The sequence below is a fragment of the Brienomyrus brachyistius genome, chromosome 14 (genome assembly GCF_023856365.1).
Source record: "Brienomyrus brachyistius isolate T26 chromosome 14, BBRACH_0.4, whole genome shotgun sequence".
Lineage (NCBI taxonomy): Eukaryota > Metazoa > Chordata > Actinopteri > Osteoglossiformes > Mormyridae > Brienomyrus > Brienomyrus brachyistius.
The window spans coordinates 881,918-907,734 of record NC_064546.1 but is presented as its reverse complement, the minus strand read 5'-3'; the positions used below and the strand labels follow the sequence as shown (position 1 = coordinate 907,734).

The 25,817-nt window shown below is 45.4% G+C and overlaps 1 protein-coding gene across 1 annotated transcript; it reads left to right on the top strand.

Annotated features, from left to right (window-relative positions):
- The first annotated feature begins 15,275 nt into the window (after positions 1–15,275).
- Positions 15,276–24,470, top strand: LOC125707464 (delta-like protein 4). Its single transcript, XM_048974620.1, has 11 exons — positions 15,276–15,734; positions 15,868–16,128; positions 16,415–16,472; positions 17,140–17,403; positions 18,561–18,621; positions 19,106–19,236; positions 19,356–19,525; positions 19,785–20,004; positions 20,466–21,201; positions 21,639–21,747; positions 22,249–24,470. Exons 1-11 carry the CDS (start codon positions 15,681–15,683, stop codon positions 22,252–22,254), a joined length of 2,070 nt encoding a protein of 689 aa, XP_048830577.1. The 5' UTR covers positions 15,276–15,680; the 3' UTR covers positions 22,255–24,470.
- The last annotated feature ends 1,347 nt before the right edge of the window (positions 24,471–25,817 follow it).

Sequence of the window (25,817 nt, the reverse complement as noted above, 5' to 3'; positions counted from 1 at the left end):
GTGAGTGTGACCCAAAGGGCCCTTTTCACACGCCTCAGGCTCGGACCGCGGGATAACTCCGGTGCCGCTTCCTGTCCGTGGGCCCTCAAAAAAAAAACAAGCCGATGCCTTGACCTCTAACAGGCGAGGATTTCCTTTCATCCCACCAATTCCATGTACAATTAGCTTTGTTGTCAAACATCACAAAAAAACACAGAGGAGAAAAAAAATCTCGAGGATAAAGAAAAGGGGCCGGCTAACGTGCGACTTTCAACTGTTTGTCCTTCGTGTTTTACGTAAACAGGGACTTGGGTAAACAGAGCTCTCCGTTTTGGGAGTGGTACCTGTTTACAGGAACCAAAAGACATCAGCAAAAACACAGAGAGAAGGAGACCTCTCTCTCTTTCTCTCTCTCTTCCCCTCCTTCATCACCTAACTGTGACAGATGCCTGGGGTTTGGCAAAGTGGTGGCAGGGAGGAGCCAGCCAGGGGTGGGGCATGTTAAAATTGATAGCCAGATCTCATGTGATCAATACCTGTCATCACTCTGAAAACGTGCAATCTGCCAACAGTACCACGTGAGGCCCCGCCCTCTCTCTGCTCTTCTGACACACATGGGTGCTTGGTTTAGAGTGCCATGTCATCGGGCAGCTGCTGACCACCTGCACCCCCTCAGCAACCCCCCCTACCCTCCCCAAAGCACCATACACTGATTCTTCCTGAGGACGTCAATGGTCCTGCTTTTTCCAAACAAAATCATCACTTCCTGTGTACTTTTATAAGCTCCTTTTCAAATATACCATGACCCACCCATTCAGTGGAGAGTGAATCTGTCTACACTCACTCTTTGCTATGACATAAAAAAAATATATATTTCAAAATATATAATTTCACATAACACACACCAGTAAGGATCTATCCTAGTGTGAGTAATTTAGGTGACAGTAATCAGAAACCTCTGTAAACAGAAGCTCCATTCTTAGTTTTTCCATCAATCTAGAATATTTTGGAAGTTTTAATCAGTGCATCAGGCATTAAATGTGAACACCAAACATACTGCTGATTGTATTTTATGTTTCTCCAGCACTAAGTTTATTACGAAAAGACAAATATTGTTTGAAATATTCCAATGTCACTGTTTGTTTACATTCAATCACTTTAATCCTGCTTTAAGTATTCTCTTAGTCGTACAGACATACTTGCGGTCTCATCACACATTTTATACACACAATTAAAATAATCTCATTAGAAACAGACACGATCCAGGCGTTGTTGAGACTGGTTTGTGGAATGGTGGCTTTGGCCGCTGATGTAGTTCACCATTCCACTTTTTATTAATTTTTTTTTTTTTGCAGATCCATTTACCTAAGCAAACCGCAGAGTTTAAATGTGCACACTTTTATAATATTAAGATTACTGAATATCGTAACAAAGTCATTCAGACGAAGTGCCTTTCGCAAGGGAACCATAGCAACAGGCTTGAATGACATGGCATAGCACAATCTTAGTCATGACTTTGAGCGGTAAACGCTGCAGATCTTGCTTGAGGATTTCCACATACTGTCATATTCCACCATGCCAGTTAGCTGGCAGCCCATCAGCCGGGGGCATGACGGCCAGGGAATGTGAGCTGGGGGCCCGTCAGCTTGGGGCCCGTCAGCCAGGGGCCATTAGCTGGGGGCCTGTCAGGCGGGGGCCTGTCAGCCAGGGAATGTGAGCTGAGGGCCCGTCAGCCAGGGGCCATTAGCTGGGGGCCTGTCAGACTGGGATTGTCAGCTGGGGGCCCATCAGCCAGGGGCCGTCAGCTGGGGGCCTGTCAGCTAGGGAATGTCAGTTGGGGGTCCGTCAGCCAGAGGCCATTATCTGGGGGCCTGTTAGCCAGGGAATGACAGCTAGGAGCCAGTCAGCCTGGGCCCTGTCAGCTGGGGGCCCATCAGCTTGGCTTCAGAGCTATTCTGTGCAGCACGGTTAGGGTGCAAACAGAAAGAAAATCCCCATCTTAACAACTTCAAATGTGAACAGTTTGCTAAAGCAGCCACTATTCATTAGCAAAGTAATACCAAAGTTCCCAAACAATACTGATCTGCAGTATGGTTTGCAATGATCTCTTTGGGAACTACAAGGTGCTTAAGTCCTGTTTCTTGGCTGTAAGACTACCTAGAAGTCCGAAATACAGGAATATATTTGGATCTATTTTAAGAACTAGAGGCTATTGATCTTTACTTTGAGGATGTTAGTTATAAAATGCATGATTTCTGAGAACGGAGGTCAGCTTCCTGTGGTTTCCTGGGTCAGCACATGGAAGACACGCACTTCCCTTACTGTCGTTGTTTATATGAGGCTTTTCCATCTGGGGAATGACTTTCACACAGTCCGACCTTTCCCTGTCGCATCATAAACATCGATAATAACTCAGTGCTTTCTGTAACATTATTCCTGCACATTCTGTAGCTAGGCTGCGGCCTAGCTACAGGGCTCGGCAATATAAACCATATATTATGTTCTGTAGCTGCTTGTCATATCTCAGAGGCTACGGGCACAAGGCAGGGAACAACCCAGAATTGGGTGCCAGCCCATTGCAGGGCAAAATCACTTTACTGTTGCATAAAAATTAAACGATAAACTGAGAAACTTCAGTAAACTGTCAGTAAAGAACATCGCTTGGTAACTAATATAACATCACAGAAATAAATGCAATTCCACCCAATCATATGATAGTCTTTTAAGAACAAACAACCAACCAAGGTACAGCAACGTTCATTGAGTTAGCAGAGCCCCCTGCATGCTACTGTCTTGGCCATGTGAAAGGGATGAGTGCTCTCTGATTTGGTAAAGGAAAGTGGCTCAGCAGCCACTAGGTTTTTTTAAAAAGATAATATTGTGAGTAAACCAGTAATTAGGGTTTAAACTCTCAATATCAAGAAATACAGAATAAACTGCTTTTTAGTGTTACGCCATATGGAATTTTTTTTTTTTAAGAATAATTTATAATTAAAATTTGATTTCAATTTGCAGTCCATTCAACTTGTCGTCTTTTTCATGTTCTGAATCTGTTTATGGAGAATCCTGATGGAATTTTAAACAGAGCCTTGAAATGACTATTTGAATTATACCACAATAATTGTCCATATTAACTGATATGGAAAAAAATATCGTGATAAAATATTCAGCCATATTGCCAACCATAGTGCAGATGTATGTACCCCCCCCCCCCTACACACACACACACACACACACACATCAAAGGGAATGCACATTTAACTGATTAAAGTTGGCCTGACTGGGACAAAGGACGGAAAGGAGCCTCTGTGAAATAAGATTGTTTTCAGTGTTCAGGTGACTGGGCGCATCGTCAGGCAGGTCCTTTGTGGTGCAGCGTCACCTAACTCCTCTGAATGACCCCAAACACTGCCAGCAGACGGTGCTGCCTGCTGCTCTCAGCGGCAGGGACGGCCGCACAGAGCTTGGGGGACTGTGTTGTTTTGTAAACACACTGCGAGCCAGAGATAGGAAAGTTCCAAAATACCTGCAGATCCAGCTGTCTGACCAGTCTGGTTCTGAGATGGCCCAAAACCTGCGTACTGGTGGTTATCATTGTTAGGATGTCATATGGTCCGTTGTGGAAAGCAACCAGGAAATTGAATCACTGACCTCAAACACAGGGCTCAAAACCAGTGTACATCTACCTCTTCATGGCTTTGTGTAACTTATCTGTAAAACTCTGGTGCAGACGGAGAGGTTTATGGCAGATTTATGAGGGAGCAGAGCCACGTGGCAAGCGACTGCATGCATGCCACTTGTACAGGATGGGGGAAAATCCAAATAAACCGAGCAGCGATAATAAAAGTAGCAGGTAATTTGTCGCTGAACAAAAGTGATATGGCGTGCAGGGCCACACCCCTGAACACCTACTGACTCGGCGGGAAAGCCTGCAGCTTAGAGATCAAACACGCAATTAAGACGTGCTAAACTGCAGCGCTTTGAATGGGGAGGGGGGGGGCAGGCCATCTGCCACCACCACAGCTAATTTTCCGTTGAACGCACCCAGCGGCCCGCGTCTGGTGCCCATGGGGCTGCCTTGGCACCCACCACTGATGCATATTTACCCCCCTCCCCACACCCTCATCACCCCCACCACCCCCCGCCACAATGCTGGGAGCATCCTCCCCCAGTAGGTGAAAACCACCATAAAAATTTCTCAAGCGATTGTTTTTGTTTGAAAGCAAAACCCAACGGACCGAAGACTAAGACAAATAATAAGCTCTTTTGTCTTGTAAATGCAAGTGAAAATAGTCAGAAATCAGCTCTGTGAATTTGGAGCAGCCTGTGCCGACCACACAGTTTGAAACTGTTCACTTCATCTTTGCCCCTATAAAATGTACGCTGCTTTACTTGCGATGGGGCTCATTTATTTATGTTTTCGCGCCTGACAGGACTTCCTGTGTACACACACTAAGCACCACGTGTTCTGCAGGAGCACCGAGGTGGCAGCTCTCTCCCAGTCCTACATCCGTCGGCCCATCTGAGGGCAGCGAAAACACGGGCTCAGGCAGACAGTGTGACGCTCGTTATCTGCTCTGACAGTTATGGGGCCATACAGGCATGCTGTACCCTGCCTGAACGCGTCAAGCTTGGACCCACCTCTGTGACAACGCTATGGCAATAGCAGGTGCGTCTGTTCGGCCTGAAGGCTGACACTGAATGATTGCTTCAACATTCTCTCCTGTATTCGGACAAGCTTCATCCTTTAGTAACTAATGGCTAGCACAGGTGTCGGAAACACAACTAGTACGAAAGAATGCACTTTAAATGTAACTGATTAAAAAAAATAAGCCAGTATTTAGGAACAGGGAGCTAAGTTAATTTTAACTTTGGTTGGTTGTGATGGAGCAAATGTTTACCGTGTTCCGACGTCGGCATCCGTACTGCGAAATGTTTATTCTACCCCTGAAAAGGAATATGGGTTTTTCCGTGAGAACGCAGGTTTCAGAGTGTAAAGTAGGAAGAAGGCCACAAGCAATGTAAACCAGACGGTGGAAATGTTGGCCATCGGTCTTTTTTTTTTTGGGGGGGGGGGTGATTTGTCAGAGGGACCACACAGACGATGCCGCCCTCAAACAACACCACGAGGACCCTCCAAAGGACACAGGAAATAGCAGGAATGGCTGACTTCATGGAAACACACTTTAGCGCACAGACAGCAACAGAGCCAATTTAAATATAGAGCCCGTATTTAAATATACAGAGTTTTAAATGAGCAATAAGTGTTTGTGTTTTTTTATCATCTCGGTTAGTTTTAATCCATCTATTCTAAGCCCTGAGCCTGTTCCGTTTCGTCATCCAGTGCATGCTGGCGGTTTGCAATTAATGCAGAAACTGGTCAAGTGCAGTATTTTCGCTCATATTTGCTTCATCTAACTTCATCACAAGCAGACATGCAGGTTCATTTAAACTTTATTTTAATCTTTTGTTGCGTACTGAGAGCGCAAAAAAAGCATTTTTATGGTTTATTTTAATAACTGAAGTGGTATTAAGAAAAAAATTGTATTTGCATGTACCCTTGGAATATTGGTTTTAACAAATGAAGTCGCCTTAAAGGCAAGCTTTGCTCCGACGTTGGTCAGCTTTAGGTTACCATCACAACTGAGTCCGTGACATTTAAACATCTGGCTGCCGGACCAATGATGGGGTGATGGAGCCTCTCTCTGGGGATCCTGAGGGCAGCTGAAAGGGACATCTAGGCTTGAGCAGGTCTGAAGGTGCAGGCCTGGTTCTTCATATAGCTACCTGGGTTTTTCTTCATATGTGTTATTATTCAAATATATTCTTCTAAATTAAGGGTAGTGGGGGGTCGCTTATGGTCAGTGGATTAGGAGAAGGAGGAATTACTTTCTATTTTAGCAATATGAATGTAAATTAGACAGAGAGGAGGCCAGGCAGATGTATGATTTTCTAAACAATACCTGGACACCTACTTCCTGCCAGGGAATGATGGGAAATGGAGGAGATTTTGATGAAGCTGGGGGACCTCATGTTTCAGAGAGCCGAAATCCACACGCCTGTCCAGCCAGCACTGCTGCCAGGCGGAGCTGCGCGCGCAGCAGGGAGGCGCAGCCCTCACCGCATGAGGCCGCCAACCTGTCCGTGTTCAACAGGCTGCAGTCCCAGAAGCCTCGTCGTGGGATGATGCCGATCATGCTGCCCTGCTTGCAGAGCTTGAATCTGGGCCATGGAATCTGGAGCTGCAGGGAAACCAAATGGCTCAACCCAAGCCACGGGGAAGCAGGGGCTTAATCGACCAAGTTATTTTTAAGGCATCGGGGAAATAAAGAATGAACAGGACAATTAGAAGACTGTCCCATTAAAAAACGCATGCATCATTATGACATCATTATGCAAATGGAAGAAGTGGCTGCAGGGGGAAATATAGGGAGGGCAACTCTGCTCGGACAGGGTCTGTTTACACAAAGCCTGTGTGTGAAACTGGAGGCGGTCGTGCTGTTATTTGCGTTGGCCAAAGGTAAATAATCCCAGGGGTGGTGCCCGTTACGCTGTATTGTTTCGGGGCTGGATCTTCAGCATGGAAAGACAAAGCTGTATATAAGCTAGAAGATGTACGGCGTCACAGAACCCCTGTCATGCTGATTTATGATGTGCACTGAAACATGCTCTCATTCACGTTATTATTGCTGTTATTACTAACCACTCTTCCGTTGGTAGTTAGCATCAGCGATGTCTGGGTAATGATAGTGCAGCCCCGCCCCATGCCTGTCACAATGATGGTGTGGCCCCTCCCCATGCCTGTCACAATGATGGTGTGGACCCGCCCCATGCCTCTCACAATGATGGTGTGGCCCCACCCCATGCCTGTCACAATGATGGTGCGGCTCCACCCCATGCCTGTCACTATGATGGTGTGGCCCCTCCCCATGCCTCTCACAATGATGGTGCGGCTCCACCCCATGCCTGTCACTATGATGGTGTGGCCCCTCCCCATGCCTCTCACAATGATGGTGTGGCCCCTCCCCATGCCTGTCACAATGATGGTGCGGCTCCGCCCCATGCCTGTCACAATGATGGTGTGGCCCCTCCCCATGCCTGTCACAATGATGGTGTGGACCCGCCCCATGCCTCTCACAATGATGGTGTGGCCCCACCCCATGCCTGTCACAATGATGGTGCGGCTCCACCCCATGCCTGTCACTATGATGGTGTGGCCCCTCCCCATGCCTCTCACAATGATGGTGCGGCTCCACCCCATGCCTCTCACAATGATGGTGTGGCCCCTCCCCATGCCTGTCACAATGATGGTGTGGCCCCTCCCCATGCCTCTCACAATGATGGTGCGGCTCCACCCCATGCCTGTCACTATGATGGTGTGGCCCCTCCCCATGCCTCTCACAATGATGGTGCGGCCCCGCCCCATGCCTGTCACTATGATGGTGTGGCCCCTCCCCATGCCTGTCACAATGATGGTGTGGCCCCGCCCCATGCCTGTCACAATGATGGTGTGGCCCCGCCCCATGCCTGTCACAATGATGGTGTGGCCCCTCCCCATGCCTGTCACAATGATGGTGTGGCCCCTCCCCATTCCTGTCACAATGATGGTGCGGCTCCACCCCATGCCTGTCACAATGATGGTGTGGCCCCTCCCCATGCCTCTCACAATGATGGTGCGGCTCCGCCCCATGCCCACCCCACACACGGTCATGTCACCCCCCAGATGAACTGCTTCCCCATCCTCCGTGAGTGCACACACCCGCACCCAACCCCAAGTCCGCCTTAGTTTCATTAGCCTGGAGTAATCCGGACATGCAGGTTAACCACTCAGATCTCAGTGTCCCAGTGCATTTCATGCTGCCTCCCTTTCAGCTTTCTGCGAGCTCCTAACCTCATATAAACACATGCACATCGTAAGGTCCATTTGCCACTCAGTGACCCATAGATGGGCTTTAGGTGTGTGTGTGTGTGTGTGTGTGTGTGTGTGTGTGTGTGTGTGTGTGTGTGCGAGCGGGTATACCTATCCTTATGGGGGCACAATGTCCCCATAACGTGATAAATATCCGGTTTTTTTCCCTTCAGGGGATCGGTTTCCTCGTCCCCTGAAGGGAAAACTCTATTTTATAAGAATCAGTGACTGTTATGAAAAAACTAAAAATGCAAAAACTCTTACATCTTACATTTTGTTTGGTTACTTATGGTCATGGTTAGGGCTGGGTGGGGCTTAAGGTTGTCATAGTTAGTGTTAGCATTTTTCCCATAGAAGTGAATGAGCGGGCCCCATAAGGATAGGTATACCCTGTGTGTGTGTGTGTGTGTGTGTGTGTGTGTGTGTGTGTGTGTGTGTGTGTGTGTGTGCGTGTGTGTGTGAAAACCAGGAAAATAAAAGGATTTTCTGTTCCCATTTTACAGATCCCAACATCCTGATGTTGATTAAAACAGAGAGTTCAACCAAGAGCTCAGAACAAGTCTCTCTGGAGATTTGGCCAGTTGTCCTTGTGCTAGAACCATACAGATGAGCCCTTCGTCCTTGTGCTAGAACCTTACGTATGAGCCCTTGTCCTTGTGCTAGAACCTTACGGATGAGCCCTTCATCCTTGTGCTAGAACCATGCAGATGAGCCCTTTGTCCTTTTGCTAGAACATTACGGATGAGCCCTTCATCCTTGTGCTAGAACCTTACAGATGAGCCCTTTGTCCTTGTGCTAGAACCATGCAGATGAGCCCTTCGTCCTTGAGCTAGAACCTTACGGATGAGCCCTTCGTCCTTGTGCTAGAACCTTTCGGATGAGCCCTTCGTATTTGTGCTAGAACCATACGGATGAGCCCTTCGTCCTTGTGCTAGAACCATACGGATGAGTCCTTCGTCCTTGTGCTAGAACCATACGTATGAGCCCTTGTCCTTGTGCTAGAACCTTACGGATGAGCCCTTCATCCTTGTGCTAGAACCATGCAGATGAGCCCTTTGTCCTTTTGCTAGAACATTACGGATGAGCCCTTCATCCTTGTGCTAGAACCTTACAGATGAGCCCTTTGTCCTTGTGCTAGAACCATGCGGATGAGCCCTTCGTCCTTGAGCTAGAACCTTACGGATGAGCCCTTCGTCCTTGTGCTAGAACCTTTCGGATGAGCCCTTCGTATTTGCGCTAGAACCATACGGATGAGCCCTTCGTCCTTGTGCTAGAACCATACGGATGAGTCCTTCGTCCTTGTGCTAGAACCATACGTATGAGCCCTTCGTCCTTATGCTAGAACATTATGGATGAGCCCTTCGTCCTTATGCTAGAACATTATGGATGAGCCCTTCGTCCTTATGCTAGAACATTATGGATGAGCCCTTCGTCCTTGTGCTAGAACATTACGGATGAGCCCTCCTTTTTCCACCTATTGTGGGGTCATACTGAGCCTGCAGGCCATCGCAGGGAGCATAGTGCACACGCAGAGAACAGCCTGGGGAGTGGGGGGGGGATGCCAGTGTAAAATGGTTTGGAGACACCTTCCACCGCCAGCTCTCTTCAGACTGCCGGGGAAACCCAGAGGAAGCCCACCTACCGTAGCTGTGCATGGCCAGGGCAGGAATTGAGCTCCCAGAGAGCAAAGAGCCTCCCGACCGCTGAATGTGGCTTCGTTTTTCGGCAGCTGCAGATTGTATGTCGAGGCGACTGTAGCCCGGCACATCCGAACCCAGCGGCGCCCCTCCCTTAAAGATGGGGGCTGGCCTTTTTCCCCAAGGAGAAGCCCCAACCGGCAGGCTTTCAAAAAACCGCTTACAAAATCTACCCCAGGCCTGTCGCTTACGATCAATCGCACCATGAAACAGGGTGCTGGATCGCAGAAAGCAAGTCTGTACTGGGGTAGACAGTATTCATGCAGTAAAAAAAACTGCAAAAACAAAAGAGAACCACATCAGTCCCAAATATTAAAAACATGTACGCACTAAGAGTGTCTGTTTTTTATTTATTTATTTATTTTGTCTAAAAATGGAACTATTTATCTGTGAAAATACTGTAGCTTGATATTTATTTCTTCATCTTATAATGGTCAAGCGTTTAACAATATGTCATAAATTATAGACTGTCTAGAAAATTAGGTAGAAAAATAGACCTTAAGTCTGTGCTCCTCTTATTGCCTGCCAGTGAGATCTCGCACCCCACAATACTGCTGCATCAGTGGAGAATTTTATCCAAAGAGATGCACAGATTGCTGTTTTAAACACTCTTTATGTATGTATAAGTCTGGATGTGCTTTGCTGAAGCACTTCATAGTGTGAACATAGATTTAACTGTAATACAGCCCCTCCTAGGCCTCAAACTCATAGCCTCCCGTGTGCCGAAAGCCGTGTGCCCATTTACCAAGCCTGCTTTCAGCTCTCTGCGAGGACTGAGCAGGAAGGCTCGGTCGTATCTGCCGCTGCAGCAAATGAGATAGAGGCTTGCAGGACACGATTCTGGGATGTTCTGCAAACAGGCCTCTCAGGATGCGAGCAGACAGAGGGCTGTAACTCATAGATAATGGCAAGTTCAAGCCGGGAAACAAAGCAGAACGATGGGGCAAAGAAAGAAACGTTTGTCCAAGGGCCCCGACAGCTGTTCTTTTATGAATCCGCTGCTTCATTTGGCTCTAATCTCCATTTAATGCTAATCTTCCTCCAGACCACGGGAGCGAATCCAGGCAAGTTTATTGCTGGGGGCCGTCGGAGAAGACACCTGTAACTCCGAGGGACACAGACGCGGCCGTGCCGAACGCTGAGGTGCAGCCGCTGGAAAAATAAAGTACATAAATATAAAAATGGATCAGCCATCTGGCCAGGTGAGCTATCAGCCTGTTGTTAATTGCACTGCTGCAGTTCTTCATTTATCTAAGAAAGTTACATGTTCAGATGACTGAGTTTTATAGGTTTAAGGTGGGGGGTATAACTTATGAGGCACAGTAGCAAAAATGATTTTATGACATATGACTGTACCTGTAATATTAGAACAGTGGTTATTTTGATAGAGAGGTGTGACCATAATGCCCCAGAATGATTTTTCTTTTGGGGGTGTGTGGGGGGGGGTGTATCTCGGCAGTGCCTTCCTCCTGCAGGATCTGAGCGTGGCCCATGAATGGTGGGAACATACCAAGGGGAGAGCAGGGGGTTGGCTGGCTGGGCGCTTACTCACGCGGCCTGCAAATAAAACAGTCGGAATAGGCCATTGTCTCAGTGCAGGGAGATCACTGCCCCGCATTACAGTGCCGTGGGTGGCTTGCCGGGGTGTGTGTGTGTGTGTTGGGGAGGGGGGGGGGGATGAGGTCATGGTTCTGAGAAAGCGCTTCGTTTCAAAGACACCATCATATCTACACACCAACATTTCCTTTCGTCCGTTCCCTTGCTAGCGCTCACTGTAAATCAGCTGCGAGGTTGGGGGCGGTCATGTTCGCACCCGGCGTGACCCTGCGTGCCGTTAAATCATGTCCAGCAGGGGGGCAGGCTGCTCCCTCGCAGCTCGCAGCACTATGCACCCCTCGCCTTCACAGTCCCCCCGCTACTAGCCTGATGACAGTGCGGTAAAGTCCTGCGTGGGATCTCTGTGCAGGCCACATGCACGCCACTGCAACTCTGACGTTCCTGCCGGAAAAAAAAAACAGCTTATCACCTATTACCCCATATTGGCTAAAGCCACAACAAGCACAAATTCACATAGATGATGGTGGAAAAAGACAGAAAACAGGATAAATAGAACTGAAATAGCATGAATCATATTTTTTATTACGCACTGTGACTGTAAGAGGTGTAAAGTTTGTCGGATCTTTGAGATTTAGGGACGCCTGCACGAAAGATAAAAGGTTAAATTTCTTTATGCTTTGTGCAAGTGTATGGACAGAGTTTGTTTTTAGTTTATTGCATTAGAATCAGCATGGGTTGAGGGTGGGGGTGGGGGGTGGGTGGCAGGTGGAGTCCTTTTTATCAATTTTGATCTAAACAGCTGCTGTCAGAAGTGTATTGACAACACACCATGGCTCTCGGCCTACTGAAGGTACTGATATGGCAACAGCACACATGGTACAACAGGTAATGACCCATTTGGGGAAGAGAGGCCCAGGATGTTCACCCACTGTATGTAACCGGATTGCTCTTTTGTAAATGAGAGCATTGTTTGTTTGGATTATGCTTAAATTTTTAAAAGTTATTCATATATAATATAATATAATTATTAATATATAATGAATTTGGTTTATGTTCTTAAAGAAAACGCTTCTTAAATAACCCTGTAGAAAACAACAGAGCAGATTGTGTGCTGAAGGTGTAATACAACCCCGCTATGTTTTGGAGACAAAAACGCTGTTTAATGACGTGTCAGTCACGCTATCCATAAATGAATTGAGTGTCATGTGGGCTGCCTCAAAGGGGAGACAGATATTTCGATTTGAGCCTTTATGCGCCGTGAAATGGGAGATATGTCAATTTTATCGGGATATCTGCGCTTGGCTCCCCGGGGCTCCGGCGCGTGGCATCCCCCATTCAGCGTACCAGCACGCGTCTGTCTCGCGTCAATAAGAATGGGCTGGATGCGCAGATGCGCAGATGCCCGCAACAGTTTGCAGATCGCCTCTCCTTCTGCTCGTGCTTCTGATATAATTGATCATGTTTCTGCTGATACATACATCAAAGCTTTTCTGAGCAGTTGATGTATCGTCGCCATTCCACTTATTTCCGCCGCCGCTATCCATTGACATTCTACTCCATGTTCTGTCACTCAGAAGGGCGTAGCTGTAAATGAACAGATTCATAAGCGTCGTTTAATTCGGCGTGATTTTCGTTCATTTAAAATCGTGGGTGAATTCACATCACAGAACTTCTGTTCTGACGGCATTCTTCGTTGGTCCTTCATAACGTATCAATAAATATAAATAAAACATTTATAAAATGACAGGCATAAGCAACATATGTTAAGTAGCCTATTAACAGTAAAAAGTTCAAATGTGTTTTTCATCTCTTACTAAAGCAAACAAAAATTGCAAATTTAAAACTCAAAACCAAACCAAAAGATACATAATTCCGTTTAGAAAAAAAATATTGTCTGTTTTTTTCAGGTCTTCAATACAGAATACCAATTGCAAATAATGATTATCAGTTTTAAACAAAACATCACGATAAAAAAACACTCCGCCGATTAATTAAAATACCCAGGTTTGGAGCATCTGCAAGGAATGTTCCCTAATTAAGAGGGTTGTCGCGGGACGTAGTGCCCTAGCGCGCAGTCTTTCGCCAGATGGTGGGTAGGGAAAATCCACGTGCGGAAAAACAGTCAAACAACACAACCAGTCAAAAAATCAAAACCAACAGGCTAATATTACCAGTAAATGGTATACAGATTTTTATATGCAAAATTTAATTACCTCCAGTCCCTTGTGTCAGTTAGGTTTAACGTTTTATCAGCAATTTCGTCTCGCAAAGATCTAACACATAAGATTGTATCTATGCTTTAAGAGAAATAACATATTAAAAGTAACCATTAAATATAATGTCTAAAATTAAACCGGAAAATCATAAACAATGTGTTTTTTTTTTAAATATGGAACTCTCACCTAAATGTTTCTGTTTATTCCACTAGATAAAAATGAACCAGTACATGACTGAGAACTGTATAATTTCAAATTGCTATGGTTAAAACAATATTTTCATTACAAAATATAAAAACCGGATACGCAAACGAAAAAAGGAGTCTCTAAAAAATTAAACAAGCACAAAGGGGTCTCTAAAAAAGAAAATTAACCCAAAACAAGTCGTCTCTTAAAACTCAAACAAATAGTTTCAACGCAAATTAAAACTGATAGTTGAATTAATTTAAAATGGCACTGTATCATAATGATATAACACCTCGTGTATTATTATGAAAATACATAGGGAAAATCCCGATCGTGAAAATAAGTTTGACCGTACTTTATACGATTGTGATTAAGTATTAGATCTATAGATGGAGAAGTGAGATTTTATGTGAACTGATTCCTTTTCGATGCCCTGTCTCCCAAACAGCGATTGCTAATTCAGACTAAAGAAGCGGAAAAACAAAAATACTTTTTCTACAAATGTTAAACAATAATACGAATTTAACGTGTGATTTTGAAAACTTCGATAAATGCAATAACCACGTGTCAGAGATCTTATTTTGTGCGGCTTCCTTCAGATTTCCTATAAACATGCATGCACATCCAGGCTTTATAATGTTACGGAAGCATAACTCTGACGGGGGCTCATTATCATACAGCTGAGCGGTTATCTCCCCCATCGCTTTTACAATCTTAAATAAAAAGTCACATGAAAGCCGGTTCTGTGTTCGACTTTAATGAGGGGCACGCGACCCAACAATAAGAGGCAAGGTGCAATCACTTGGGCTCGCGACGCAGCCGGTCGCTCGCCAACCTCAGAAATACGAGCGTGCGATTTCAAAACGGGGGGAAAATATTTACCTTGCACCTGAAATTTAGCAGCACCAATACCCACGCCTTGCGCGAAAGGTAATTTGTCAGGGTGCCCTGCTGGTTCTGTTTACAGTAAGGTTTGTTTCAAGTTTTATCTGTTTTGTTTGATAAGATTCATTTGTTATTATAGGTGTTATTTGCAATGGCGTTTTAAATAATAAACTATTTCTCTTTGTAAAACCATTTTATTGTATACCAGCCTTTAATTGCATTGTATTTGTAAATGAAGAATAAGATTCAAAACAGTATGCTTATTTCCGAAAAAATGTATTGCATAATAAATCATTTATTCAAGTACCCCAATGTCCTCATTCTAAATCCGCCAAACAAAACAATGTCCTATAAAAATCTATGAAATATGAATTTGTACGCTGAGAAAATTAGCTTCAAATAATATAATATAAATCTGGAAAGATGTACTGTAGCACTAATTAACTTTGCCAGTTCCCAATGTCTTTGCGTATCGCTGGTTGCCATTTGAGACATATGATTTTACGCCTGTTATCCCGCGTTACAAGCATAACATTAAATAGTTGGTAAATAAAATAAAATATGCTCAGTTAATTGATACAAAAAAAATCTATACGTTCTGTTCCATGGCGTAAACGCTCAAAATATATCAACAGATGCTGGGCTTTTGATAATCGGTCTGTCTCCTTTGGTGGTCAGCGTTGCGGTGGGGTATTAAATCTGGATATGAGTGTTGTTGGAAATGGTGGTGGTGGGGGAGGGTGGTGGATGGAGAGGGGCGGTGTTTACTGATGGACAGTTTATATAATGAGCTACAGCAGGATCAAGTATATAAACTGAAGGAGGCGGACAGCAGTCTTCATTTAGGAATAGTAAGCCCTGGCAGTAGGTTACCGTCTCTACTGCACGATACTGTCGCTTCAAAACGTGTGTCTTTTTCAAAAACAGAACACAAGGCAGACTAGGACGCGCTACGAAACCAAATAACACGGTGGACTGTATAGAAGGTGAAGCCAAGCAGGAGACGCGCGGGGCCAAACTGTGGATACTGATCTTTATAATATACCGTTGGATGACCAGGAATTTTAAGAGCTACGTCTGGAGTGTTTGGAGTCTCTGCAACGGGGGGATCTTGTGCTGATCTTCAAGAAGGATATATATTTTCTTTTTTTTGCCGTTTTACGTTCCAACGTGACTATTTGGAATAGGAGACTTGTGACGGGAAAGCGGTATTTTGAGGAGACGAGTGGCTGCCCAGGAGAAACAGAAAGGATGGCAGCTCTGTTCACCTTTACCTTCGCACTTAGCTTAACGATTTCAACGCAGGTAAACGGTTATGCTGTGTGCTGTTCATGCATGGATCCGGGGAAGCTTTAAGTTATTTAGCAATGTAAATGTCTAGATTGTCGTTCAGAAATTATGTGTCATGCAGTATTTCAAATATTTTTGTATTTTAAAGGTCTGGGGATCCGGAATATTCGAGCTCGACCTGCACGATTTCAAGAATAATAATGGACTGCTAGTAAATGGGACAGCGTGCAAACCAGACTGCAGGACTTTTTTCCGAATTTGCTTGAAAAACTACCAAACGGTGGTGTCTCCAGGTGACTGTATCTTCGGCAGCGTCATTACTCCCGTCCTGGGCACGAACTCGTTTAGCGTCAGGCAAAGCAGCAGTTTCAGCAAACCAATTCGAATGCCGTTCAACTTTGGATGGCCGGTAAGATGCTTTTTGCAAAAACATGCATTGAATTCAGAGTTGACTTAATATAGCAATTTAAAGCACCTGTTTTCTTCTGTAAATACGCATGTTAATGTTAGCAATGTTTTAACGCTGCTGAATAAAGAATGTATTATTTGACTAAGCAGAATGAATTGTGTGGCAGCGAAGAATATTAAAGCTGAATTCGCACCATAGTATTTTAGGATATTTGTACTGATGCCACTTGTGGTTTTGAAGTTTTTTACATCTGTAGTCATACGAATAATTTATGTTATGTCCTTAGGGGTCATTTTCTTTAATTATTGAAGCCTGGTATTCTCCCTCGGCGGATCTACCTGCAGGTGAGTAAGTCCCCATTTAACCACCAGAGGGAGACATGTCTCCTTGTTCCCGCTCACAGCAATTTACAAATTGTGTGTTTATTATGTGTGAACAAATGTTTATTTTACAAACATACTCTCTAATAGTAATTTTATGTTAGAGTATTTTTCACTATAATTTATTATAATTGTGCATGTATCCAAATACAAGGTATGCTTGGCTTTGTTACGTGCTACAAAACAATTTTTTCATTCTTATACACCAACACAATTGCGCTTCCTCCGAGTTATTTTTGGCGTGGGAACGAGTGCTGGTCTTTGGTGAGAATATTTAAACCTTGCCAAAACCTTCTGACTGCCTTTTCCTGTATTTTACACCTTTTTCTGTTCCGCCCTTTGGAAGGGGAATAATAGCTTGAGAATGTTTTGCTGACACGAGGGAAGAGGAAATTTCATTCGTAGTACTCTGCACTTGAAAGGCTTACTCGCTTTTGATAACACACATGACGAAAACCGCTGTTCAACCGAGTTACCATCTGTTATTTAAATATGAGCAAGAACAAAGTAAAGCCTCTCCCAGTGCCTTTTATTTAACGTTGATAGAAAATACGTTGTTTTGATAAAATTTGTATTTTATTTGGACAGCTTTTCATGGTGGTTCTGCTTTCCCCTCTCTTGTTCCTTGCAGACACAAACAACCCCGAATTATTGATTAGCTCTTTTGCCATCCAAAAAAAGTTGGAAGTAGGGGATGAGTGGTCTCCTGATGTACAGAACTTCAAGCAGACGGAGCTAAGGTATTCTTACCGGTTCATCTGCAATGAAAATTACTACGGCGAAAGTTGTTCCAAAAAATGCGCACCCAGGGACGACCATTTTGGCCACTACACCTGCGACCCTGATGGGCAAATATCCTGTCTCCCTGGCTGGAAGGGAGAATACTGCGAACAACGTAAGCAATCGGAGAAAATGATCTACTGGCCTGAAATAACTTGGGTTTGCTTTTTAAAAAAAACTACACGTTTCTTTTAATTTCTGAATTCAACAGTGTTGTATTTTTGCCCTTGGTTACGCATCTCAGTGGTGTTAATTTGTAACGGATCTCTTTAATGTGTAAACCCTGCATCTGCACGGTACAAGTAACTGTGCTGGCTTAGCTGACACAGATGCAGATGCAGAATTGTGTTCAAAAAGAGAGCAAGGTGAAGTGCGACCGCTATTCATATACAAGCACAGCAGAAAGTGTATCATATCTAGACAAATTATTTAAGCTGGACAGTCTTGTGCCATAAGCAAATTTGTATATGCGTTTCCATAAAACAATACAATTACCTAAATACAGTATAAGATCCGTCTAAGGTGGTATGGAATACATTACGCTACAATATGCATTAAATTAGATCGATTTTGTAAACAGAAATGAAGGGCAATATCTTGAAATATGTTGAAATGCCAACAACCGCAACCACGTGTTATATGTCGCCTTTCTTCCAAAACAATCGGGCAGTAAACCTCCCAAATCCTGAACGCAGACAGGCGCATCTTCGCGGTAGGTGCACGGCCACGAGAGCTTGCGCGAGCGGCGCCGCCCCTTCGTGTTAATTAGGAATAGCGTGCCGGGGAGCCACCCGGGCGCAGCCGCGAGTCTGGTTTCTCTCACTCTGCCTGGGCGCGTGCCGGCCAGCCTAATCCCACACCGGCGTCCCCATGGGGGAGGGCGGCACGCGGCGGGTTAATCGCGGCGTCATTGTCCCCCGTGCGCCACTCAATCGCGCTCCCCATTGTGATGTCACTGCGCGGTAGCAGCTGCAAACACGACAATGGAGGCAGCTGTCCGCGCCTGACGGCGAGCATCTGCTTCAGCCTCGCCAGCCGTTAACCCGCACAAATCAATGTTCCATCAAACACAAGGTCTTAACAGAGATAGGGCCAGTGCAGAAGAGAATCGTCCATAATCGCCCCATAAATTCTTTGTATAGAATTTTTAGTGTGTACAAATATAATCTAAGCAAACCTTTATGTGTGGGAGTCCCTATCAATATCTATATTAAATATGAAAATGTGTGTTTGCAAGCAAAGTTTGTGACTCGTTATCTCTCTGTGTTGCAGCGATCTGTCTGGAGGGATGTAGCAAAGGGAAGGGCAACTGCTCCAAGCCAGGGGAGTGCGTGTAAGTTGATGGGACGGGAACTAGCGATGTCTACAGCTTTCATTTTCACTCCAGCTAATTAAGGGGAAATGACCCACTTCTCTGGGTGCAGATTGTACAGATTTCACTGTCTGGTCATTTCCCATCCAGTTTAATTCATAATACCATGTATTATGTTTTTTAGATTCCTATGGCGGATTTGACATAGTTATAGGATAAACTCTGCGAAAATATAACCTTTGTGCTGCTTCAGAGTTTTAAATGTGCCTGTTACCAGTGTTTAATGTAGACAATGGTTTCAACTGAGACAAGGACTCATAATTGGGCTGTCAGACCAGCACCTGCCAGTTTCTACACCTGTGTCAGGTGTTGGGAGGGGGGGGGGGGCACAGTGTGTTTGTAAGTAGTGGTGTGGGCGGTGTCTGTTAGCTTGGGGTGAGGAGGGGGGGCTTCCTGAAGGAGGGGTCTCTTGGTAAACATGCGGCATTCTGCTTTACCCTTACAGGTGCAGGGATGGTTGGCAGGGAGCATTCTGTGATCAATGTAAGCCATACCCAGCCTGCAAGCACGGAACCTGCCAACTGCCGAACCAGTGCAACTGCGAGGAGGGCTGGGGCGGACTCTTCTGTGACCAGGGTGAGGCACTATTGCAGTCTCACACAGAGCTGTGTTTTAGCAGTCGGCGATAAACAGCTGCGAGTGAGCAGGATGACAAATTGCATGTCAGTTGACGCATCCCGCCTGTGCCCACACAGATCTGAACTATTGCACCCACCACAAGCCGTGCCGGAATGGGGCAACTTGCATGAACACGGGCCAGGGAAGCTACACCTGTACCTGTCAGCCGGGCTTCACTGGGGTCAACTGCGAGCTGGAGGTCAAGGAATGCGACAGCCAGCCCTGTCGCAACGGAGGGAGGTGCATGGTAAGGCCCCCTTTTTTCCCACGATGCCTGTGCGAGCGGCATTTCCTGTTTTTGTTTTTCGATAATCTGTGCAAGACCTTTTCCGCCATTGTGAAGAAACGTGGGTCGGTTGACTTCTTTGACCCCCCACCCCGTTGTAAGGATCTGGGATCTGGGATCTGGGATCTGTCCCCAGCGAGTCACCTCAGACAGCTCGGCCGAGAGCCGGTCCCCCTTTTCCCAAAATGTTCATTCACCCCCCACGTCTTGTTGCGCATAGGACTTGGAGAGCGGATACCACTGTGTGTGTCTGCAAGGCTTCGAGGGGCCACACTGCGAGCACAGCCTCCTGACATGTGCCGACTCCCCCTGCTTCCACAACGGGAAGTGCCACGAGAAGGACAACGGCCGCAGCTACACCTGCGAGTGCCCCCGCGGCTTCACGGGACTCAACTGCGAGAAGAAAGTCGACATGTGCACATCCCTCCCCTGTGCAAATGGTACATTCCACATTCCTCTCTCCACACAAGACAGTCTAATATATGCCTGCAAGGTGAAACGGGCACTGACTTCCCAGAAGAGTACAGCAAACAGTCAGAGCAATGTAGTGTGAAGTGTCGCATGCTGCTCTGCATGACGCATCAAAAATCTGTCTGAAATCCTGCAGCTGTGCCATAAACTGGCATATGGCTCATTAATCACTAATTTGGCTCCAGATTATGCAACGTCACAACTTCTGTTTCGGTTTAAATTTCAATCATTTTCCCGCATATCATTTAATATGTTCTTGACGGGCCTATAATTGCGACACCGTATGCAGTACAGCTCATAACGGGTGGGTGTAATTAGCAAATAGCTCACTCAAATTTAATGTCGTGATTTGGGTTTTGAGAAATGACATCTGTGGTGGGCGGGTCTGGCCAGAGCGCATCGTCCAATGGAGTCGATCTTCCCGATGTAGGTGGGCAGTGCTACATCATCGGCAACCTGAGGTTCTGCAGCTGCCGGGCCGGTTTCACGGGTCAACACTGTGAGATCAACATCAACGAGTGTGCGGCAAGCCCCTGTGCCAACGGCGGAACCTGCATGGACCGCGTCAATGACTATAGCTGCATCTGCGCCCCCGGCTTCTCAGGACACAACTGCGACCGTCCGGCCGACGAGTGCATCCTGCAGCCCTGCCTGAATGGTGGGACGTGCTCCGGTGGTCATGGCAGGCCATTCGTGTGCACCTGTGCAACCAGCTATTTCGGCAACCTCTGCCAGAATTACCAGCCGCTGGTGCCGTCCGCCCCGAGCCCCACCCAGCAGGAGAAGCCGAGTGACACCTACCAGTGGGCAGCCGTGTCCCTCGGCATGGGCCTGGTGGTTCTGCTGGTGCTGCTCTGCATGGTGGTGGTCGTCTTGCGACACGTGCAGCACCAACGAGGCCGGGACGGGCCTGACAGGGACGCCATGAACAACCTGTCCGACTTCCAGAAGGACAACCTTATCTCAGCCTCGCAGCTGAAGAACACCAACAAGAAGGTGGACCTGGAAGTAGATTGTGGCCTGGAGAAGTCCAACTACAAACACAATAACTACCACTTGGACTACAAATCCTCCAAGGAATACAAGGACGACATGTCGCAGGATGACAGGACTCACAGTTACGAAAAGTGCCCCGAAGAGAAAACACCGTTGAGTAGAATGTACAGGTAATTCGCGGGAAGTGTCTCCCCGACTCCCATAATGCACAGTTCCTGGGCGACAAAATCAGCCACTTAGAAATGACAAAAGACATGATCCTGTATTTATTTTGCAGCTTTCATACATTACCACCGTATGTATTCCCATCTGCCGTGACTTTAGCAATGCGCCTGAATTTCTGTTCATTTCGCACTTCCGGGAGATGATTCTAACACAACCGTCAGAGTTACACGTTAGAGAAACCACAGTTTCTGCTCAGGGACTTAAGTGATCCATAGCTAAGGTCCCTAGTTGAGCCTCACCCCAGGTGGGCACTCGGGACTCCTCAATCCAAACCGCAGAACAGAGCGATGCAGGTTCAGCTAACACTTACTACCCTGCCCAGCCCGCTCCCCTCTGTCGGCCTGTGTTCCTGAGTAACCTTGTGCTCTCTCTGTGTTTACAGTGAAAAGCCAGAGTGTAGGATATCAACGATATGTTCCCCAAGAGATTCCATGTACCAGTCCGTATATGTAATAGCAGAAGAGCGGAACGAGTGTGTCATAGCGACTGAGGTAAAGTTTTGATTACTCCTTTGAAAAGGTGTTTACACTTTCTAATTCCTGAAATCAATATTCAGTATCGGTTTCTGCCGAAAACGATGATTCCACGATAATAATATCACAGCTTGTATTTTGATATAAAACCACTCTGAACATGTTGAGCTGAGTTTGTTAATCCAAGCAGAACATCTTGAAGTAACTGGGCGTCCTATTTTGCTGAAAATGTATTGGCTTGGCTGACTTAAAATTAGCTGTATGTTTGAGTTACTTAAAAAACAAAAAAATCTAAGCTGGTTTCCATGTTATTTGGCACAGTTCAGTGTTGAAACTCTGAAAGCTAATGGGAATAAAGGGAGACATGTTGCCATGCCAAGCTAAACAGGAATAAGACAGCATGCTGTAAAAAAGATAGATAACCAGCATGTTTTTGCCGTTCTCTTGTATTTTGCTAAAAAGCCGATTACTGTGTTTTTCTCGCTCTTCTCTAATCCTAAACCGCCTTTTTGTTTGCAGGTATAAACTGTGGAAGATAACCTAAAAAAAAAATTAAAATCAAGGAGGAATATCTTCCAGACTGTTTACAGAACTTAAGAAGAGACTGGGATTTATTTAAATGTAAATTGCTGCTCTTGAAAACTTGATAACTGGAGAGAGTGGGAGTCTGCTCTGTGATTGCAATAGGATTTCTACTTTTGTCAAGTGTCTGAATGTATAAGAGTTACTGAACTGTGGAGGGAATCTCAGAAGCACATGCATGTGCATCTTGGATGTTTCACCAGTAGGGCAGCGTGTGTGTGTGTGTGTGTGTGTGTGTGTGTGCATGTGCCTGAGTGAGCATGTGTGTGTGTGTGTGTGTGTGTGTGCGCCACCCTCTGGAGCCATGGCGGAACTTCGATACGAGCACACCTTTTTGAGAGAGACAGCAGAACTGTAAATATGTGGGCAGACGGCTAAAGGACGGAGGAAGGGTTTGCCTCGGATAAAAAGACCCTCGGCATTGTGGCGATAATCATTGACCAATCAACAAACAGCCAACAGATAAGTGGGAGGGGCCAGCTACTTCCAGGATTCTTCCCAGGCTGTGTGCTATGCAAGAAACTAAAAAAAAAGTAGATTTCTCCAAATAAAGAACTCTACATAATTCTTTCTGGGGGTGGGGGGGGGGGGGATGATAAAAATAAGTACAGGTGACGGTTCGTTGCTCATAAGAATGACTGAGAATTGTCAAATCTGCAAAATGACTGGCATTTCAATTTTGTTTTTTTTAAACAAAAACACTTTCCAAGCTCTGATAAAGATTGTATGCAGCCCATATCACAAAGCCTTAAAATGGGTTTGAAGCACTGAATTTGTGCCCTAACCTTCTTGGGTTTTTTGCACTACAGAGAAGGGGGGGGGGGAGAGATATTTTCCTTTGGAAATTGAATGGGATTTAGGGTGGAAAAACAAAGGACGGAGACCCAAAGTGCTGTGCCAGTGGGACCCAAGGAAAAGTACAACCCACTACTTTTTATAATTATGCAAAATTGCCCATACAATAAAAACTAAAAGAAGTGACTATCGTACCAAGGACTGCCTATAATTAGTATTGAAATTACTGAACCAATAATGTTATTTTTTAAGATTAGAATTTCACTAGTTAATTTAAATATTATGAAGCACTGATCTTTCTATGTTTTATAAGATTATTTTGTATATAATGTATATTTATAAACAGAAAATGTCTGAAGTGTACAAGCTGTTCCTTTTAAAACTGTGTTTCATTTGATGTTCACAAAATATGAATTTATTTTTTTGTTTTTGTTTTTTTTTTTATCAATGAAAACATACCTGGTACATAGTTGTTTCCTGGCCTCATTAAATGTTAGAGAAGGACGGAATACCAGAAATCCTAGCACTTTGTCTAGCCTTTGGAATTCTGTAGGTCTTTTCAGTTACAGCCGATAATCCTACAAAAAAAAAAACGACAAAAATCAGCTACATCTGGATTTCCTGTGACCTTGTAACTTGTAATAATCGCATATACATAGAGTGGTAGTATTTGTCGTGTAAAATCCATGTGCTCTCAGTCATTGGTGGTCAGTATTGTACTTGTTGGAAACAGGCAAAAGACGTTGGAATATAAGGAATAATATATTAAAATGTATAAAGTAAAATTAGCTAAATCCTTTTCATTTAATTGCGTAGGAAAGCATAGCAGAAGGCATTCTACAATGGTACCTCTCTCGCAACGTATAGAAGCGTCACGAACAAAAAAGTTTTTTAAATATATTTTTTGTGTGTGTTTCAGATGATATAATCGTTCTTTTTTTCTGAAGAGAGGTGGAATTAAAGGTCTCCAGGATTTTTTGCGACGCTGCACCATATGTAGAGGGGAAAAACCTCATTTAATGTAGTAATTAGCAGGCCCCCCCCCCCCCAAACAAACAAAAAGGTAATTAAAAGTAGGCTTCTGTTTACTGGGAGGATCTTGTGCTTTCAGAACAGAAATAAGGACTTTTGGGGCGATGTCAGTCCTCGTCTGCATGGCCCCCCCCACACTTGGCAACGTCACCACTTAATTACTGAAAAGAATCCCCACCCCTTAAACCCCGCCCCCTCACCCCTTCACGTTCATGTACTTTTAATTGGCTTGAAATTTAATCCGTCTCCATGGAAACGAAGCCCCTAAGCTGGAATTCTGAAACAAAAACAAGTAAAGAGCAAACGATGGGAGGAGAGAGAAGAGAAAAGCAGCTACTTAACAAAGGCGGGCAGATGCAAAAGGGTGTGACCCCCCCCCCCCCCCCCCGCTACACACACACACACACACACACACACACACTTCTATGAAAGCGAGCATATGTGCCCCCCGCACCCGAGCACGAGCAGAACGGAGCCTCAGAGACGCAAGAGGAACCTGCCGCCAAGCCCCGGCCTCCATTCAGGGTGAAATCCGACAGAATGACCCAGCGGTCCCTCCGAAAACCCCGCTAAGTTGCTTTAAAAAAGGCTCTCCGACGATGACCCAGAATGCTGGGGGCACAGATGGGCCTCTGAGTTTAATTAATTTTAGGTTAATTCATTCAGGGTGTCCCTTTACTCCAAGAATATTGAAGCATCCTCCATCTAAAGCCCACTCTGCCATACTAATTGTGTAACATCTTCTTTCTGTACTAAAAACGTGTTTTTGTCATAATATATGATTAAACAGCAAACCTTCCAGCTGCTGCATGATAGGCTGACTTGGCTCACGCAGGACTGGGGTTTTACTGGACAGGAGTCTCCAATTCCCTTCGATTTCTTCTTGATGCGGTTCGGTTTGTTTATAACGTGGCCGTCTGGTAGCTTGAGGCAGGTGGAACGTGGCATAGGGGGGTTGGGGGAGGGGCTCTCAGTGGTTCAAATGTGCTGATTTGCTTCTAACTTTAAAGGAATCAGAGCCAAGACCCCCCCACCCCCCCCCCCCCCACACACACACACACACACACACACAGTTACCAGAGCAAGTCGCTAAGATAAAACACAAGATCGGTCTCCAAGTTTGCACACATTCCAGACAATGGGAATTGGATATTATTCAGTCAAACACAACAAGATAATACAAGGCTTTCAGAGTTGATTTTCACCTTACTTCAATCTCTCTTGTAAATCAATTAATAATGGGCAGACTAATAATCAGTTCTCAACAGCAGAATTTGGTTCTAGAAAAAAACAGGCCTAGGCTTTAGAGCTGGGAACAGCCGTGTGGTCAAAGGTGAACCCCGAACATTCCTAAAAGCCGTCGTTCGAAAGGCTGCGTCGTCATACCATGCCTGCAGCTTTTGCTCGCAGAGTTGCAACCTGTCTCGTGCCGGCAGCTGTGTGTTTTCCCCATACTGGCCCATATTTTGGCCTCTGGGTTTCAATCACACAGCCAAGCATTTTCATTGTGTTATAATCACAGCATCCTGTTTGTTACCAAGTGACATCATTTCCTGCTTCCCGTCTGATTAAAATGCAAAGCGCACTGGCCAAATGCTTTTCTCACGCATCTCTTACAAACACTTTTTCAGTATTTGCGTCTCAAGGAAGTTTAGCGTAGTGAAGGCAGGGAATATTAT

Coding starts and splice junctions, on each gene's coding strand:
- LOC125707464 (XM_048974620.1), top strand. CDS start 15,681: ATGGCAGCTCTGTTCACCTTTACCTTCGCACTTAGCTTAACGATTTCA. Junction 19,237..19,355: donor CGGACTCTTCTGTGACCAGG/GTGAGGCACTAT, acceptor GTGCCCACACAG/ATCTGAACTATTGCACCCAC. Junction 21,202..21,638: donor CCGTTGAGTAGAATGTACAG/GTAATTCGCGGG, acceptor CTGTGTTTACAG/TGAAAAGCCAGAGTGTAGGA.